The sequence below is a fragment of the Vombatus ursinus genome, unplaced genomic scaffold, assembly GCF_900497805.2.
Source record: "Vombatus ursinus unplaced genomic scaffold, bare-nosed wombat genome assembly UNPS02014779.1, whole genome shotgun sequence".
Classification (NCBI taxonomy): domain Eukaryota; kingdom Metazoa; phylum Chordata; class Mammalia; order Diprotodontia; family Vombatidae; genus Vombatus; species Vombatus ursinus.
Genome location: NW_020954557.1, coordinates 36,741,301 through 36,757,397, shown reverse-complemented (window position 1 = coordinate 36,757,397; position 16,097 = coordinate 36,741,301). Strand labels below are relative to the sequence as shown.

At 35.2% G+C, this 16,097-nt stretch overlaps 1 protein-coding gene across 2 annotated transcripts in view; it reads right to left on the bottom strand.

The window, feature by feature from the left end:
- The window catches only part of CCDC141 (coiled-coil domain containing 141), a 276,321-nt gene that overhangs the window by 20,062 nt on the left and 240,162 nt on the right, over positions 1–16,097 (bottom strand). The window contains exon 24 of one of the 2 annotated variants that reach the window (XM_027865848.1): positions 14,132–14,216. In XM_027865848.1, the coding sequence (XP_027721649.1) occupies positions 14,132–14,216 (85 nt within the window). Of the gene's footprint in view, positions 1–12,587; positions 14,217–16,097 lie in introns of those variants that run through there. The other variant, XM_027865847.1, reaches the window with a different exon arrangement.

The following is a 16,097-nucleotide window of genomic DNA, read 5'->3' as shown; positions in this document are numbered from 1 at the left end:
CTTTGGCAATTCTCTAAAGCTCTAAGTTGTAGAGAGGATATCTATAACGAGAGGAATTTTCTTTACTAGTGGATTTCCTATGTCAATGTAATCAAAGGTCTAGTCTGAAAAATAATAGACACACTAGATTAAAACTCTTTCCTATTCAACAGATTTTTATTAATCATCTACTGTGCGCTAGGAGCAGGAAGACATATAATTTTTAAGAGAAATAGCCCCGACTCCATGAAGGTCACCTCAGAAGGAAGGCATTAGCATTAATGCCAAAACCTTCTTAGGGAAGGTGGGATTTTAAATGAGACTTGAAGACTGGGAAGGTCTAGCCATACACCATCCTTTGAAAACCAGCCTGGCTAAATTCATAAAGACTCTTGACTTCACCTCCCTGGGCTTCAGGGTTGGACCTCCCAGATCCAAAGCTATGAATGATCTTACGAGCCTATGGTGACCACAAGCTTAGCTACTTTGTCATGAATTGGCTTTGGTCATAGCAACCTGCTAAGCCGTCTGCTAAGGTATGGGGCAGGTTCTATTCTGCCTTAGTGAAGTTTAAACTCACATAGCGAGAAGTGTGAATTTTTTAAACATTGAAGTAAGAACATGAGTGTATAGAATCCACGGGGCTGAAGGGGAAACATTCTACTCACCTCCTGCCAAAGAGGTGATGGACTTAAAATGCAGACTGAGACATACATTTTTGAACATCATCAATGTGGGACTTTGTTTTGCTGGATTGTATGTATTTGTTATGTCTTTTTATTGTTCAATGGAAAGGGGTGGGGGCAATGGGAGAGAGAGATGATAAATGTGTGTAAAAATAAATAATGAAAAAGAATATGTATATATATATATATATATATTCATGTTACTGTATGTATATGCATGTGAGTGTATGTTTTCCTAGAATAAGATGAAGAAGAAAGGAAAAGTAGAAGTGAAAATAAGTAATTAAGTGAGTTGGTAGAAAGGATGCAAATTTGGTCATCAGAATGTATAATTTGCCATTTGTACTTTCAAACCAATAAACAAACACAAATCATCCTTGTCTCTTGAGAGCAGCTTACTTGTCAAATATTTAGAAAGGGCTAGAAATCATGCTATCTTTATGAATCCAGAAATCCACATGAAATAACCAATTAAAATTAACTGATGTTTCTAATTGATATTCATACCATTTTACCAAAAAAAAGCTTTAATTTTTTTCTCACTGTCTAATTTTCAAGAACATAAAAGGAAGATTTTGTAGACATCACTGTATTCTCATCTATTCTTGGGCTAATTTATGCGTTACTCTCTCCCTGAGTCCCTTGCCCTTTCTTCACACCAGGATGGTGGGGGCAGCAATTGTCCTTATGGTGTTATTTTTGCTTCTCTTTTATAGCTGTCATGCTTGTGCATTAGAGGCAATTTTGTTTCAAGCCCAGTGGATTTCCTCAGCACAGTTTAGTTAGTCTGAATACTTCTTTTGTTCGTGAATATGGCTAAATTACTTATGTAATACCTAATCAATCACTGCTCGCTAACTGAAATGACCAATCTTCTTCTTTCTGTCCAGAGCTCCTGTTCAAGCAAATGGCGTGATGAGAAAGGATAGAAGAAATTAGTTCAATAACCAGAAAGAGATCCCCTTTTATGGAGAAGGTATGTACCACAGTGAACAGCCAGTACATTAGTCTTTAGAAAAGCAATTGTAGTTTGCTTTGATGACTCTGGCCTTCTATGGAATTTGCCAGTACTTCTGCCATGGGGCATTAAGTAGGAGCATGACCTCTATCAAACATCAACCATTATAATGATTTTTTCCAATTTTTCCTCTTGAATTGAAATCATTATGGACATTTGCAAAGTAATATTCATACAAGAATAAGTATACTCTAGCTGCAAAGGGATGAATAAGATGACTGGAGCAAATTTATTATTTTTATGGGAATATAAAGTTTAATGGCAAGCTTGGAAGATCTCTAAATTGTATTTGAATTTCTTCCCTGCTAGCTCCTTCCCATTATCTCTAAATATGCTCATGGATTCCCTATCTTTAAATAAAAACAAAACCAGTCACTTTTCTTTGATCCTGGCATCTCCTAAAATTATCATTCTATTTTTCCTCTTCCCTTCACTGCTAAACTTTTAGAAAAATTTGGAAAGTTTAGAAAAGACTAGAAAGTAGTCTGCACTCTCTGTCTCTACTCTCTAATACTCATTTAATTTCTCTCTGTAATCTAGCTATTCCTCTCCACCACCCTATAAAACCTGTCCTTCCCAAGGTTGTCAGTGACCTCCTAATTGCCAAATCCAATGATCTTTTTAGTCCCCATCTTCCTTGTCACAGTTCTGGCACTTACTAGTTGTCTAATTCTGGATAAATCATTTAAGAACAATGAGCCTCAATTTGCTCACGTGTAAAATAGGTTTTATAAGATACCCCTTATTTCCACAGTGTTGGTATTTTGATTAAATGAGCAAAAATTATAATTCTTAAAACACCATATAAATAGAAACTATTATTACCTCATATGATATATATGTGTGTGCATGTCTTGCTTTCACTTTTAGACTGTAAGCACCTTGAGGACAGGGACAAGGTTGTTTTTTTCATGCCTTGTCATCAGTGCCTAGCACAGAAGTTTGTACATAGTACGTTCTTGGTAAACGCACATTGAAAAGAATCAGTAGAAAGGATGCAAATTTGACCGTCAGAGTATATAATTTGTCATTTGTACTTTCAAACCAATAAACAAACACAAATCATTCTTGTTTCTAGAGAGTAGCTTACTTGACAAATATTTAGAAAGGGCTAGAAATCATGCTATCTTTATGGATCCAGAAATCCACATGAAATAACCAATTAAAATTAACTAATAATTTCCACCTGACATTCACAACATTTCACCACCGCCCACCCCCACCTCCAATGTCTCAAATTTCTTTTGAAAAGGATTTGAATAGCCTTCTATTAGGCCTTGGAGCTTGTTTGTTTCCATCTTAATGAGTTCTTTCCCTCACATTGGAAAAGCTCTTTCACATGTACTGGTTTATAATGAGCTACTTTCAGGAAAGTAATTGGGCACACCGCCTCTTGTAGACTCACAGGTAAGAACTTAAGCAGAGTGAGGATTCCTTTCTGTAAGGAAAGTTATTCATGGCCCAGCACAAATGGCAAGGCACTGTATTTTATATTATGCTATATGTGTGTATGTGTACATGTCACCCCCACCCCAGCCTCCACACACTTGCCAAAGGGATTTTCCTAACGTTTAAGTCTTACTATGCTTACTGCGGCACCCTTTCCCAACTCCCCTCGCTCAATGAACTCCAATGCCTCCTTATAACCTGCAGGATCCAATTCAAAGCACTCTGTTTGGCTTTTAAGTCTCTTCACCACCTGGCTCCTTCCCATCTTTGAAGCCTTCTCACACTATTGACTCCAAGCACTCCTGTAGCCTAACTACTGTTCATCACATACAACATTCCATCCCTCATTTCTGTGCCTCTTGCTGTCGGCTGTGCTTGCCCTCCTCATACCTGCCTCTTGACATCACTGGTTTCTCTCAAGACTCAGCTCATATGCCACCTTCTGCAGGAGGCATCCCTGGTCTCCCCAGTCCCTGAGCCTTCCCCTCTGGGTTTACATATAGAGCCACTGTGTAGGGAGCTATTTATTAATGTGTTGTCTGCACCATTACTATGTATGGCCCTAGAAAGCAGTGTCGGTTTTGGTGCTTTTGTCTGTCTTTGTATTCCTAGGATTTAGCTCAATGCCTGGCACATAATACATGTTTGTTGATTGGCTGTCTTCTATATGTGTGAACATGTATGGGATATATACATATATATATGTGTTTGTGTGTGTGTGCATATGTGTGTGTACAAATATGTGGATACTGTATATGTGTGTTTATGTACATATAGATGGGCTTATGTGTGTGGGGTATATATTTATACATGTGTATGTGGATAGTTAAATAGATGGATAGATAGATGTGCATATGTATAGATGTAGCTATATACACACATATTTTAATCTAACTATATGTGCACATATAGAAATCTATATATATATTACATATGTATCCATACATATGTAACTATATACACAAACATACCCACATATGTGTATGTATATAAACATATCCACAGACAGATACATAAATATCTATCCATATCTATCTATCTCTATATATACATGTACATATAAACACATCAGTTATATGTACTTAAAATCTCATATCTGGAGACATACATACATTCATATATAAGTACAGTTACACAGATTCTTTGTAAAAGTTTTAAATTTTATATTTGCATGGCATCACATCATGATATATTCTTAACTTACACAGCAATCCTGTGGCCAATCCCAGTTTCCAGTATTTTAGGTGTCATCTAAAACTCACTTCTGTAGTTCTGGGTCAGAGGTTAATTTTCCCTACAACTCATTGGGGTTTTTGTACACCAAATGTTCTGGGCACAGCAAGAAAAGGTTTTATCTAGAGGAGTATTCCTTGGACTTTTCCTTAGCCCACAGACCTCATGCCAATATTCTGTGACATCTGTGCTGGAGATCACGGATTCCTAAAGGAATTTCCATGGATTGCTGAGCCCCAAATGTACAAATTATCCTTCCTTTCATTTTCTTCAACTTGTTTAGCTGCAAGAATGAATATGATTTTTGAGTGTTCTACTTGTGAATACAATTTAAAGTCCAGGGAAGGACCTTTTCCATAAGCCCGCTGAAGATATTTATTAAAAAGATTTTTGGTGAAGACAAATTCAACACAAGCATATGTGGGCACATCAGTTTTTTTTTGTTTTAATCCTGCATACAGGTTAAATGCCAGTCTTATACTGAGTAAGTGAATGGTGATAGCAAGTTACCAAAACTGACAGTTGAGAACACATTTAATGAAATGGAAAATAAACATGTTTAATTTCAAGTATAGGCACTGTTAATTTAATTGAGACACACATGGATAAAGAAAATGTGGGTGTCAAAGTGCCTGCTTATATTTTATCTTTTAATTAGAAAACAGACCAGGATATTTAACTTTATAAGACCAAGTATTTCTCTAAAGTTGAATGAGCCAGAGTTGTTTTGACCTCAGAGTTCTCCCAAGTAATCACAGAAATGTATTAGCAACATGAGCACAGTACTAGCTGGAAGGAAAGTGCTCACCAATGGGAGGTAAATTAATTCTTCCAGGGCAGCAAAGCATCATTTGATAAATTGTCCCTCCTTGGATTATATTTTGAAAACATAAGAGGACTTAATTTTCCCCCCTAAAATTATTTAATTATTTAAGCAAGATTTCTTTTAGAGAAACTTATATTTGCTATAATGTTTAATTTTTCTTTGGCATTCTTGTGATTATGACAACTCAGTAGCAAATGCCCATATTGCACTCTATAAAAGGGCAATTAGGTAGACACAGTGGACAGAGTGCCAGGCCTGAATTAAGGAAGACTCATCTTCCTGAGTTCAAATCTGGCCTCAGATACTTCCTAGTTGTATAATTCCGGGCAAATCATTTAATCCCATTTGCCTTAGTTTCTTCATCTGTAAAATGAGCTGGAGAAGAAAATGGCAAACCACTACAGTGTCTTTGCCAAGAAAACCCCAAATGGGGTCATGAAGAGTCAGACATGACTGAACAACAACTCTATAAAAAAGATCCCTTTCTTTGTTGTGCTTTACTCTCACGTGTATTTATTCTCAAAACCGGGTTATCCATCATAAGAATCTAGCTGCAAGAGAAACTAAGTGTAAGGAATTGCAACTAGATAGTTATGATGTCTAGTAACCATTCTATCAGAATAGCAAAAAGAAGAGAAATCAAAATTTATCCTTTCCAGCTTTACCTCTTATTACTCCTTGGAGTACTCCTTGAAACATCCCTCTACTTAAGTACCCAATCTTCTTTAGCAGCTCTCAAGTGGATCAGCTTGTCATTTATTGAAAATATGAAAGCCACCTTACATAAGCTGTTTAATATAGCTCAATCTTCACTCCACTTTGTCACTCTCAATTCAACAAACATTTATTAAGCTCCTACTGTTTACAAGGCAAAATTGCCTTTGGCAAGTTGTAGACTATCCTTGCTTCTCCCTAAAATAGTGGTTCATTAAAAAAAAGCAATATTTTTCTGGTGGTTTTATATACTTAAGAGTCACAGAACACTACAGTCTCTGAATAATTGAAAATGAGGATCAACCAAAGAGCACTGATAATTTGCATGACCAGCCTGAAACACATTATGAGCAGGAAATTATGATAAAAAAAATCAAGGATTTATTTCAGAAAATGTATGAATGATAAAAAATAGACTGATCATGTGGAGAGGGCAAGGAGTCATCACTGGCTAACCTGTGTATTCTATTAATATCCTTCAGTGGAAGGTCATTAGCACATGGGTGACAAACTTAGGGCACACTATGGATGAAAATGTCAGGATAGACAGATACAGGATGATGGCATATAATCTTTATCAAGAGAAAATGCCAGTGTCATTGAGATTACAGATCCTTTTGAATATTCAAAAGTATGTGTAAGGCATTGTCCCTGGCACTGAGGATATAAAGGTTTTTTTTTGTTTGTTTGTTTGTTAATGACATGGTCCTTTATGTTCTACTGAGGTGGGGTGATAGTGGTATGGGAGTGAGTGAAAATATATGATGGAGCATAATGAGACCAAACAATATAAACAAAATGCTTTAGAAAAAGCTGAGGAGGGAAGAGGACACTTTGAGTTAACGGGGATCAGGAAAGGCTACATATAAGAAGTAGCACCTCAGCTGATCCCTGAAGGAAAATAAGGTTTGTGAAAGGCAGAGAGAAGAAAAAAGCATCTAAGGCATGGGAATGATGTGCACAGGGGCAGGAGATGTCCTGTCAGCCATAGGGAATTATATGGTTTGACTGTGTTTTTAATGTTCCAAAGAAGTATACAAGGAGTGGAGATTTATCTAATGATACTCTATTGCTCTACAAGAATTAATTCAGGAAGAATGGAAAGATAAGTTGGAGTTAGATCTGGAAGGCTAATTTTGTTCATGAGGCGATAGAGTCCCTGAAACTTTTTTTTTTTTAATGTTGGCATGACATGGTCAGACTAGTGATTTAGGAAGATTATTTTGGCAGCGGTGTGAAGGACAGATTGGGGGTGAGGGAAGGAAGGGAATGTAGAGACTGAGTACTGGAAGAACAATTTGGAGCACTAAAAAAACTAGATCAGGCAGGATGTAAGGAGACCTGAACTATGGTGATGGGTAATGTTAGTGGAGAGAAGGGAATGGATGCAAGAGATATCCTGAAGGCAGGACTGAAAGGATTTGCCAATTGGCTAAATATGAAGGGTGAAAGAAAGGAAGCAATAAAGATAAAAGGGTCATAGAATTAGAGCTGAGAGGATCTTAGATACCATCAAACCTAACACCTTGCCCAGGTCACCATTTTCATACTTCAAGTCAAATTCAATGATTTTTCTTACTTTCCAATTCACTAAATTCTTGTTGTACTGAATTGGATATTAATGGATATATGATCTACAAAAGACCATTTTTTTCCTGGGTAATGACAATAGTGATCTCAAATAAGGAGACAAGACCTGATTTCTAGGTAACAATTTTCTTCTATCATCAAATGCTGACTTTTTTTTTTTTTACCTTTTCTGTCATAAGAGTTTGGAAAAATTTCAAAATATTGTTATGATGGATGAGAGGGATAAAAAAGTAAAGAATATTAAGATCTAATACTTTCATTATGTTAAATATTTTGCTTAATGCTTCTCTGATGTAATAAGAATCATAAGTCACATTTAAATATACTTTCAGTTTTACAGAGCACTTCACAAATATTAGCTCACTTGACCTAAAGTGATAAGAAAAAAATTTTAAATCTTATTTTTACATTAGCAAGGATAAAACCATCCATTATTTCAACAAAAAGGAGAAGGAGAGAAAAAATACACAAAGTATCTTGACTTTATCCAACAATATGGGCTAGGGACATGGGGAAGACTAACTCATATTTTCATCTTTCTGATTTTTTACTCATCAGATATTTTCCATGCATGTATCAGAGGGTCATAAATCTTGAGCAGGACAAGACTTCAGAGGACTTCCATTCCAATCCTCTCCTGTTATAGATGAGGAAACTGAGGCCCAGAGATGTTAAATGATTTGACCAAGTCATTTGCCACAAACAACAATCACAGGTGGAATGTGAACCAAGGTCATCTGACTCCATAGCCACAATACTGCATTGCTAGGTTTGTGCCACAAGCCTTTATTAGCCATGCTACCTTACTCCATGGATGCTCTTTTAACACAGACCAGAATGTGCAACCCCCGCATGCAGAGAGTTGGGAAAAGGCCAAATTAGCAGCTTTGTATATTTTGTTTTGTTTTGCTTTTTCAGGTTGGGTTCACATATAGCTGATTAAATTCTAATCTCATCTCATGTGATGAAAGCAGAGAAAATGAATGGTTATTGAATTAGGCAGGACACAGTTTCACTTAGTGAATGTAAATCTGGAGGCTGTCTGATGTAGCTATTCACTCTGCTGATTACAAATGGGAAACAGGTTGTCCTGCCTTGCATTGGCAGGAGCTATCCTAAAGCACGTTGGGAGATAATCTGTTTTGTTTCAACTCACTTATTTGGTACTGCAAAATTGAAAATACTGACTGTGCATGTGACAGAAATATAAAAAGCAAAGATGACAATTTTCTAAGAAAGAATGCTCATAAGTTAAAAAAAAGGCAGAAAATTGAACAGAATGTTACCACCTTTCCTTCCCTGATTTGGAATTCAAATAATCCAAGTTCTAAAATTTTATATCACTGCAAAATATAATTGCAGTATGTTTTTTTAATGGTTTGAGTGTCTCCAGAATTTTTTAACTGTCTAAATAGATGTTAATATCTAATATGCAGCTATCTCTGTAAAGAACTAAAAACAAACAACCCCCCCCCAAAAAAAAAACATTGAGTTTGGAGTGGCAATTTGGTCCTGGTCATTAGGAGTACAGCACATGGACATAGGTAAATTTTTAAGTGAGACTTCTCCAGTCACCTTTGGAATATTTCTAGGGACCTAGCTTTAGCAATATGTCAAAATGGAATATATAGAATGTCTGTTCCTGTAAGCCTGATCTTAGGGGGGAAAAACCCAAAACTTTGTGTAAGGGAATACAATAGTAGTATCACTTTATCATTTAGTAAAAAGGATTCTTGAAATTAGAATTGTAATAATTTCACAAATTAGGGCTGTTGCCTTGGTTCTCAGCTAAGCATTTTAGGGCAGTTTATTTAGTATTAAACAAATTTTTAAAAAAGACTCTATTACATACCAGCAGTCCAAAATATTCCCCTTTAAGCAAGTAGAAGTGTCCCCTGCCCCTTCTACATAAAGGTACACATTCTTTTGCCCTTCTATGTTATTACAGAACAGAGAAATGAAAGACTCTTTAGAGATAACCTAATTCCCAACCTCCTCATTTTATGGATGAAGAAATTGAGACCCAAAGGTGGAACGATTTGTCCATAGAAGGGGTACAATTTGAATGCAGATCTTCTGACTTCCAATCTTATACCCTTTCCTTTAGACCATAAATATGTCCTGAAATGCCATTTCTTCCCCCTTTTCCTTTCTAGGTTTCCCTTTTCAATTTGACCTAATCTTACTTATGTAAATATGGTGTGTGTATGTGTGTGTGTGTGTGTGTGTGTGTGTGTGTGTGTGCATGTCTGTGCATGTGTATGTGTGTGTATGTAAGAGGGCTACAACCACAGTGGGCCTTCCTACAGACTGCATGGCTCTAGGATGGAATGGAGACTTTTGCCATACAAGCAGCTCTAATGTTTGAAAATCTTCCTATATCCCATTCAGTATGTATATAGGTGGTAGTGAATCCTGACACCTCTTGCTTCTCTTATGTAGTCTGTGTATGTATTTTATAAATACTTTAATTTAAAGCCAGCTATTGTTAATGACCACAGGAAAGAACAATTAGAAAACTAAAGACTCATCTTGTTCATACCTCCAACGCACTAGGTAGTTTTTTCTTTTAGCCAACAATTTGAGTCTGAGTCATGATTATGGACTATTTGTGACAATTATTAAATGAATCTATAATGGAATCAGAAGAATTAGAACCAGATCAGATGTTGCCTAGATCAAACCACCTCATTTTTTACAGATGAAGAACATGAAACCCACAGAGGATGAGTAATTTGTTCAAGGCCACATAGGTAGTGACTAGTAGATCTGGGATTTGAATCCATGTACGCTGAGACCAAATCCAAGGCTCTAGCTTCTCCTCAAAAGCCTTGCATTTTATTCCAGGACTCAAGCCTAGTTATCAAACTTCAGAAATGGAAAGGGCCTTGGAGGCCATCTCATCCAGTCCACACAGGAGTCCCTTCTACAACGTGACTAACAAATAATCATTAAGAACAACTCCAGAAAAGAGGTGGGGAGTCTTCCAAAGCCTCCCATTCCACTTTAGCTCTATTAGGATATTTTTGATTGATTTGAGCCTGACTTAAATCAAGTCTAAACTTTAATGCAGAGAAACCTTTAGTCAAGAGAGTTACTAAGACAAAAATAATACTTAGCTTTCAGGATTAGAATTTAAATTAAAGCCTCATTGATAGACTTGTCAGGTTTTCTTTCCCATTTTCCTATTAATTAATTTCTTTCTCATATTAACTAGTACTTAAACTAGAAGCAGTTAGGTAGTGGAGTGGATGGAGTACTGGACCTGGTGTCAGGAGGGACTAGGTTCAACTCTGGTCTCGGACATTTACTGGCTATATGACCCTGGGCAAGTCACTTTACTGTTATTTGCTTTAGTTTGCAAATCTGTAAAAAGAGGATTATAGTAACACCTGCCTCCAGGGCTGTTGTGGCATTCAAATGATATTTGATCAAACAATATCTATCAAGTGCTTTTCAAGCCTTAAATTATTTTATAAATGCTAACTATTTTAATCTCTAGCCTTAAGATTTATGTTGCAACTAAACTTTAATATCGTGTACTATTTTTAATCAAAAAGTTTGGCTAATACATATGCAATCTCTGTATTTCTAAGTCTCTGGGTATATATTTATATAACAACTAAAGATTGAATACGAACTAATGGATCCAGTAGCAAATTAGTGAATTGTGCTTCAGATTACACTTTATTTCCCAAAGGTAATCTTTAGTTTGTTTGACTTTTAACTTGATTTCTTTCCTTAGCAGAAAAAAATACTGACCTATAATTATTCTTTGGCATAAAATCAAAGATTTCTGAAATTTGAACATGCTTATGGAAATAAAACTTTTGTTTTCATTTCTTAAGAATGGTGTTTAAGGAAAAAAAAGACTTAGACAAGTCCCTCGAGAAAGAGAAATGGAAATCTAAGTACAGGGAATGCACAGGCTGAGAATTCTTTGCTTCAGGCATCAGCTTCCTCACAGACCAGTGAACAGACCTGAAACTGGCGAAAGAATGGCATGCTAAGACAATAAACATGCCATAGGATGTAGTCCAAGGGTTTCTAGCATGTTTTGCCGACTGTCTGTTTAAAATTTAAAGGAAGGAAAAAAAAAATTTCTAGAAGTCAAGAAATCATTTTTATTCTCTTGCATGTGCTGGACCTTTAGATGAAACACAGGAACTTTTTAATGACAAGTTGAATATATTATTATTTAAATATGTTAATTATTTATAGTCTCTAAGTGACATGATTCATTTTTTGCCTTTGTCAAAATTAATAATGAATTATTCTTTTAATTAAAGGTTTTTCTTTGACACAAGATTATGCTTATAATGGCTGATCTTTTAAAAATGAAATCAATAAAATACTCCTTTTTTCTGAATTGGTGATTAGACTATGACTCTTCTTGAAAAAGATCAAGCAAATTCTTCATGATTTTTTATCAGAAAAGTATGGACATTATCTGAGCTCATGACTCATTTTTCCCCTACCATATGCACTGTGAACCCCTGTGAGTTTTTCCTTAAGATTCTTTTTCTCAATTTTAGAAAAGCACGGAAAGATGTGCAAGAGATAATGAAGAGTGAAATGAGCAGAACCAAGGGCAATATTATTCCAAGAACAACTTTGAATGACTAAGTCATTTTGAGCATTATAAATACTCAAATCAACTATGAAGGACCTATGAAGGAAGGTGCTATTCGTATTCAGAGAAGGAACCGATGAATAGAAGTATACATAATATAGTTTTACAAATATATACATAATTGTGTCTACTAGTAGCCTTCTCTGTGGTGGGATAAGGAGGGAAGGAGAGGGAAAAAAATAAAATATAAAAAGTACACAGTAGAGAACAAAAGAAAACTTAGACAGAAGACCAGAAAAGCAGGGTATCTTTGAAAATGATGTGTAGTATTTATTGCATGTTTTCTTTAAAGTAAATTGTGAAATGGAAATCTATGATTTTTTTGTATTGAATCCTCTTTTTATGTTGTGCCTTGTACATGGAAATGTTCTTTTTTGTCTTTTTGTATTTAACTTCAAAATGAATAAAAATAAAAAAATTAAAGATTGTAAAAGATTTTAAAAGTTAAGAGTTAGGAAGTAAAAAAAATTCATTTATGCTCCAATTTAGGAAATATCATTGGTTCTTTTTAGTGGGAATTGTTTGAAGTCCTATAAAGACTCACAGATTTATAGCTGGAAGGGACCTCAGAGGATATCTAGTCCAATCCATCTAATTTTACAGATGAGGAAATGAAGCTCAGGGAAGTTGAAAAAGTAGGTAGTGTGCCTCAGAGGCTAGATTTGAACCCAGGATCTCTGACTTCAGAGTCAACACATTTATTATTCTGTACATACTGTACATAAAGTATCTTTCTCTTTAATTAAATATGTCAGAATAAATAGGGCATTTAAATGAGAGGTCTGGTCAGAGATATGGTGGACAAGACACAGATGAATATAACAGCAGATTTCACAGCCACAAACATTTCACAAATATCATAATTATCTCTAACACTGACACACTGCCTTTTGTTTCCCACATCCTTATAAGGTACTAAATGAAATTTCTCAGCTCCCCTAAGAGGTAGATAATGAGACCCATTTTACAGATGAGAAGCTGAGACATTAGGAGGCTAAGTATGTTCCCAAATGCTGTAGAAGTTGATCATCAGCAGAGCCAAGATCAATATGCAGGAAATTCTGGCTCTGTGTTGTGTCCTTGGTCCTTTCATTGCTAGTATAGTGATTTAAAAGCACAGCTTGTGTTTCATCTTGTAGCTCCAACTTAAGCTCCAAACCATATTTTAATTTTGTGGGATACCTATACACCAAATAGATAATTAGGTCTCATGAAATCAGATCAAACACAGTAAAAGGTATTTATAATATGTTTGTAATAACTCTTAGATTATTAAGTAACACAACCCATGTTAAAAACAAATAAAGGATGTTTTGATAAATCAAGATCAAGAAATAAGCATCGACATTAGTGTGACAATGAAAATGACATGGACTACTGATTTCTGGTGCTACACCCTAAAAAGAGATGTTGATAATTGTACACAATAAATAAGTGATCAAAAATAAATTGGATTTCAAACTGCATACACGTCCATATGCTGATCTGAGTTTTCCACCTGTGTGCACCTACGTCCCTCTGGGAGGGTAATAAACGTGATATAATTTGACTTTATTACATCGAAGACATCTCTTTCTAGAGCACAAGATATATCTCTGTTTGTTGAAATAATTTACCAAAGTCATCAAATAAACATTGAAAACAACAAAGGAAAAATAAATCATCTCATGTAGCAGTGACATTAACCTAACAAGTAATATGTCCAAAGTGAAGGAGGAGAAGCAGATGGGGGGCCTTGGTGGGGGAGGTGTGGCAGAGGAACACAGATTTACTGTCCTTTCAGCTTGTGACAATGGCATCCAGTGGGGTCAATACTCTAGTTACTATGTGAGTAGCCAATACATTAGTGAAACGCTAAGATAGATGACACACAGCGTTATCCAGTCTATTCTCGTGATTGGTGGCCCGATGTTACCTGTCACGTAGAGGATGGCACTGGAAGAGAGAGTGCCACTAGTGTTTTGGGCCCGAGCAACATAGAGGCCTGCATCTGTCTCACACACCTTCTGAATGAACACTGTGTGCTTTGTCTCCTTGTGTAAAACCTTTAAATGCCCATCTGCTGTCAATCTCTGGCCCTTCTTGTACCTGAAGCAAAGAGTCAGTTTTTCAAGTCAGAACCGGGTTTTGTTTTGTTTCTTAATCAACACAATTTTCAAAGTTGTAACACCCTATATAATTCGACACATGACTTCTATAATTCCTTAATAATAGACCCAAATTTATGACTCCAAATATCAATTCAGTTTTTAATCAATAAATATAGGTATCTACTAATTAGGCTTTCCTGCATTATCATGGTCAAATTATAAATTCCACATTAGAAAATGTTATCTTTCAGAGGTAGTTATTACATAAATTAATAGTTGCTAATATCAGTTGACAATTGTATTCATTGATTAGCTATAGTAAATATAGAAATAAAATGTCTGCACTTAGTGTAGCTGTCTTGCCAAAAGTTGTGAGCAAAGACCAATTTTGTGAGTAACATCGTGTTTTGTGTAGGCAAAGGGGCTGACTCCTGTCAAAGGAGTTACTATTACATTCCATTAAGGAATTCCTCATTCTTCTATTAAGCAATGAAGTATTCCTTAACTTAGGTATTTGAAAATTCAAATTTTTGCATATTGAGTTTTCACAAAGTGAGCCCATATGTAAAGAGCTATTTCATTCAATTGTCTGTCAATTTGGAATTTGCCCATTTTTAAAATTCATGATTCCTTCAATCTAATCAGTTGTTAATTTAATGAACTTGTTTTCAGATTTTAGTGGCAAAGATGATTTCCCCAGCAGTGTTGAGACCTTTTGAGATATGTATTATCCAAATAAATATTTTTTTATGGGGGGAACAAGTAAGAACTCGAACAACATTTTTGGATTAAACTAATATTTAATAAAAGTAAAATTAAATATAAATGTTTTCCCCCATTGATCAAAATCAAATTCCTACTTAATCAAGGACATAGATATATCTATTCAAAAAACAAAAGATAATACTACCAATTTAGGCTCCCCTTGCTTTTAATATTCTGCAGAACAGACATTTTCTCACACATATTTCAGGGGACTGGTAACCATACCCAGCCTCAAGTACCTTTGCAATAACACGCCTAGTATGTAGAAATCTTTCATTAAAATTCAGACTATGCTAACATTATAATAAGTGAATAGCATTCTACTTATGTTAGTTCATGGTTTATAAATAAATAAAAACATGATCTCTGCAAAGCCTGTTATCATTGATTCTTTACCTTCAACCATTATGGAAGTCTGGTTGAAGTCTAAAATTTTTCAAATATTCAAAAGCATCCTATTTTTTGAGAAAGTCATAACCTTTCTAATGCAGGACAGAAGGTACTATTACAAACAATAATAATAATAATGATGATGATAGGGTTTCAAAGACCCATATATTGTGTTTTAGTTTTCTTTACAAATGTTAAAAATGTTGAGAACTCCATATTGAAATCTTCTAGCAATGGGGTCAAATTTAAATAGAAACAGATGCCTAAGGACAGCATATTGATTTAGAAATCCACAAGTTATTGTATATTTATTTATTTAGTTAAACATTTCCTGATTTTGTTTTAATCTGATTTTGCCTGTACTCCAGAGTTTTGTGGGTGGATTGGGACCATGAATTTGACACCTCTGCTCTCGTATACCGATTTCATTGTTACTGTTCACGTTTTTTTTTATCCATCACCTGGATCAATTGTGAAACACTTCTATCATTCACATTTCAGATGGCAGAAACTATTTTAAGGAATTTTAATAATGTAAAAATAAATTAAAAAAACAAAATATAACAAAGATTATGCAGCATGTGTAATGTGTTGAATACAAGGCAGAAAAAAGGGAAATGAAGAAAAAGGGAGGAAAAAAATCTTTCAAGTTTCAATTTTTTTCTCCTTAAATAGCAGATATTAAATCAAGGCTTTCCCATGTTTGTAGAAGTAGACAGGTGTC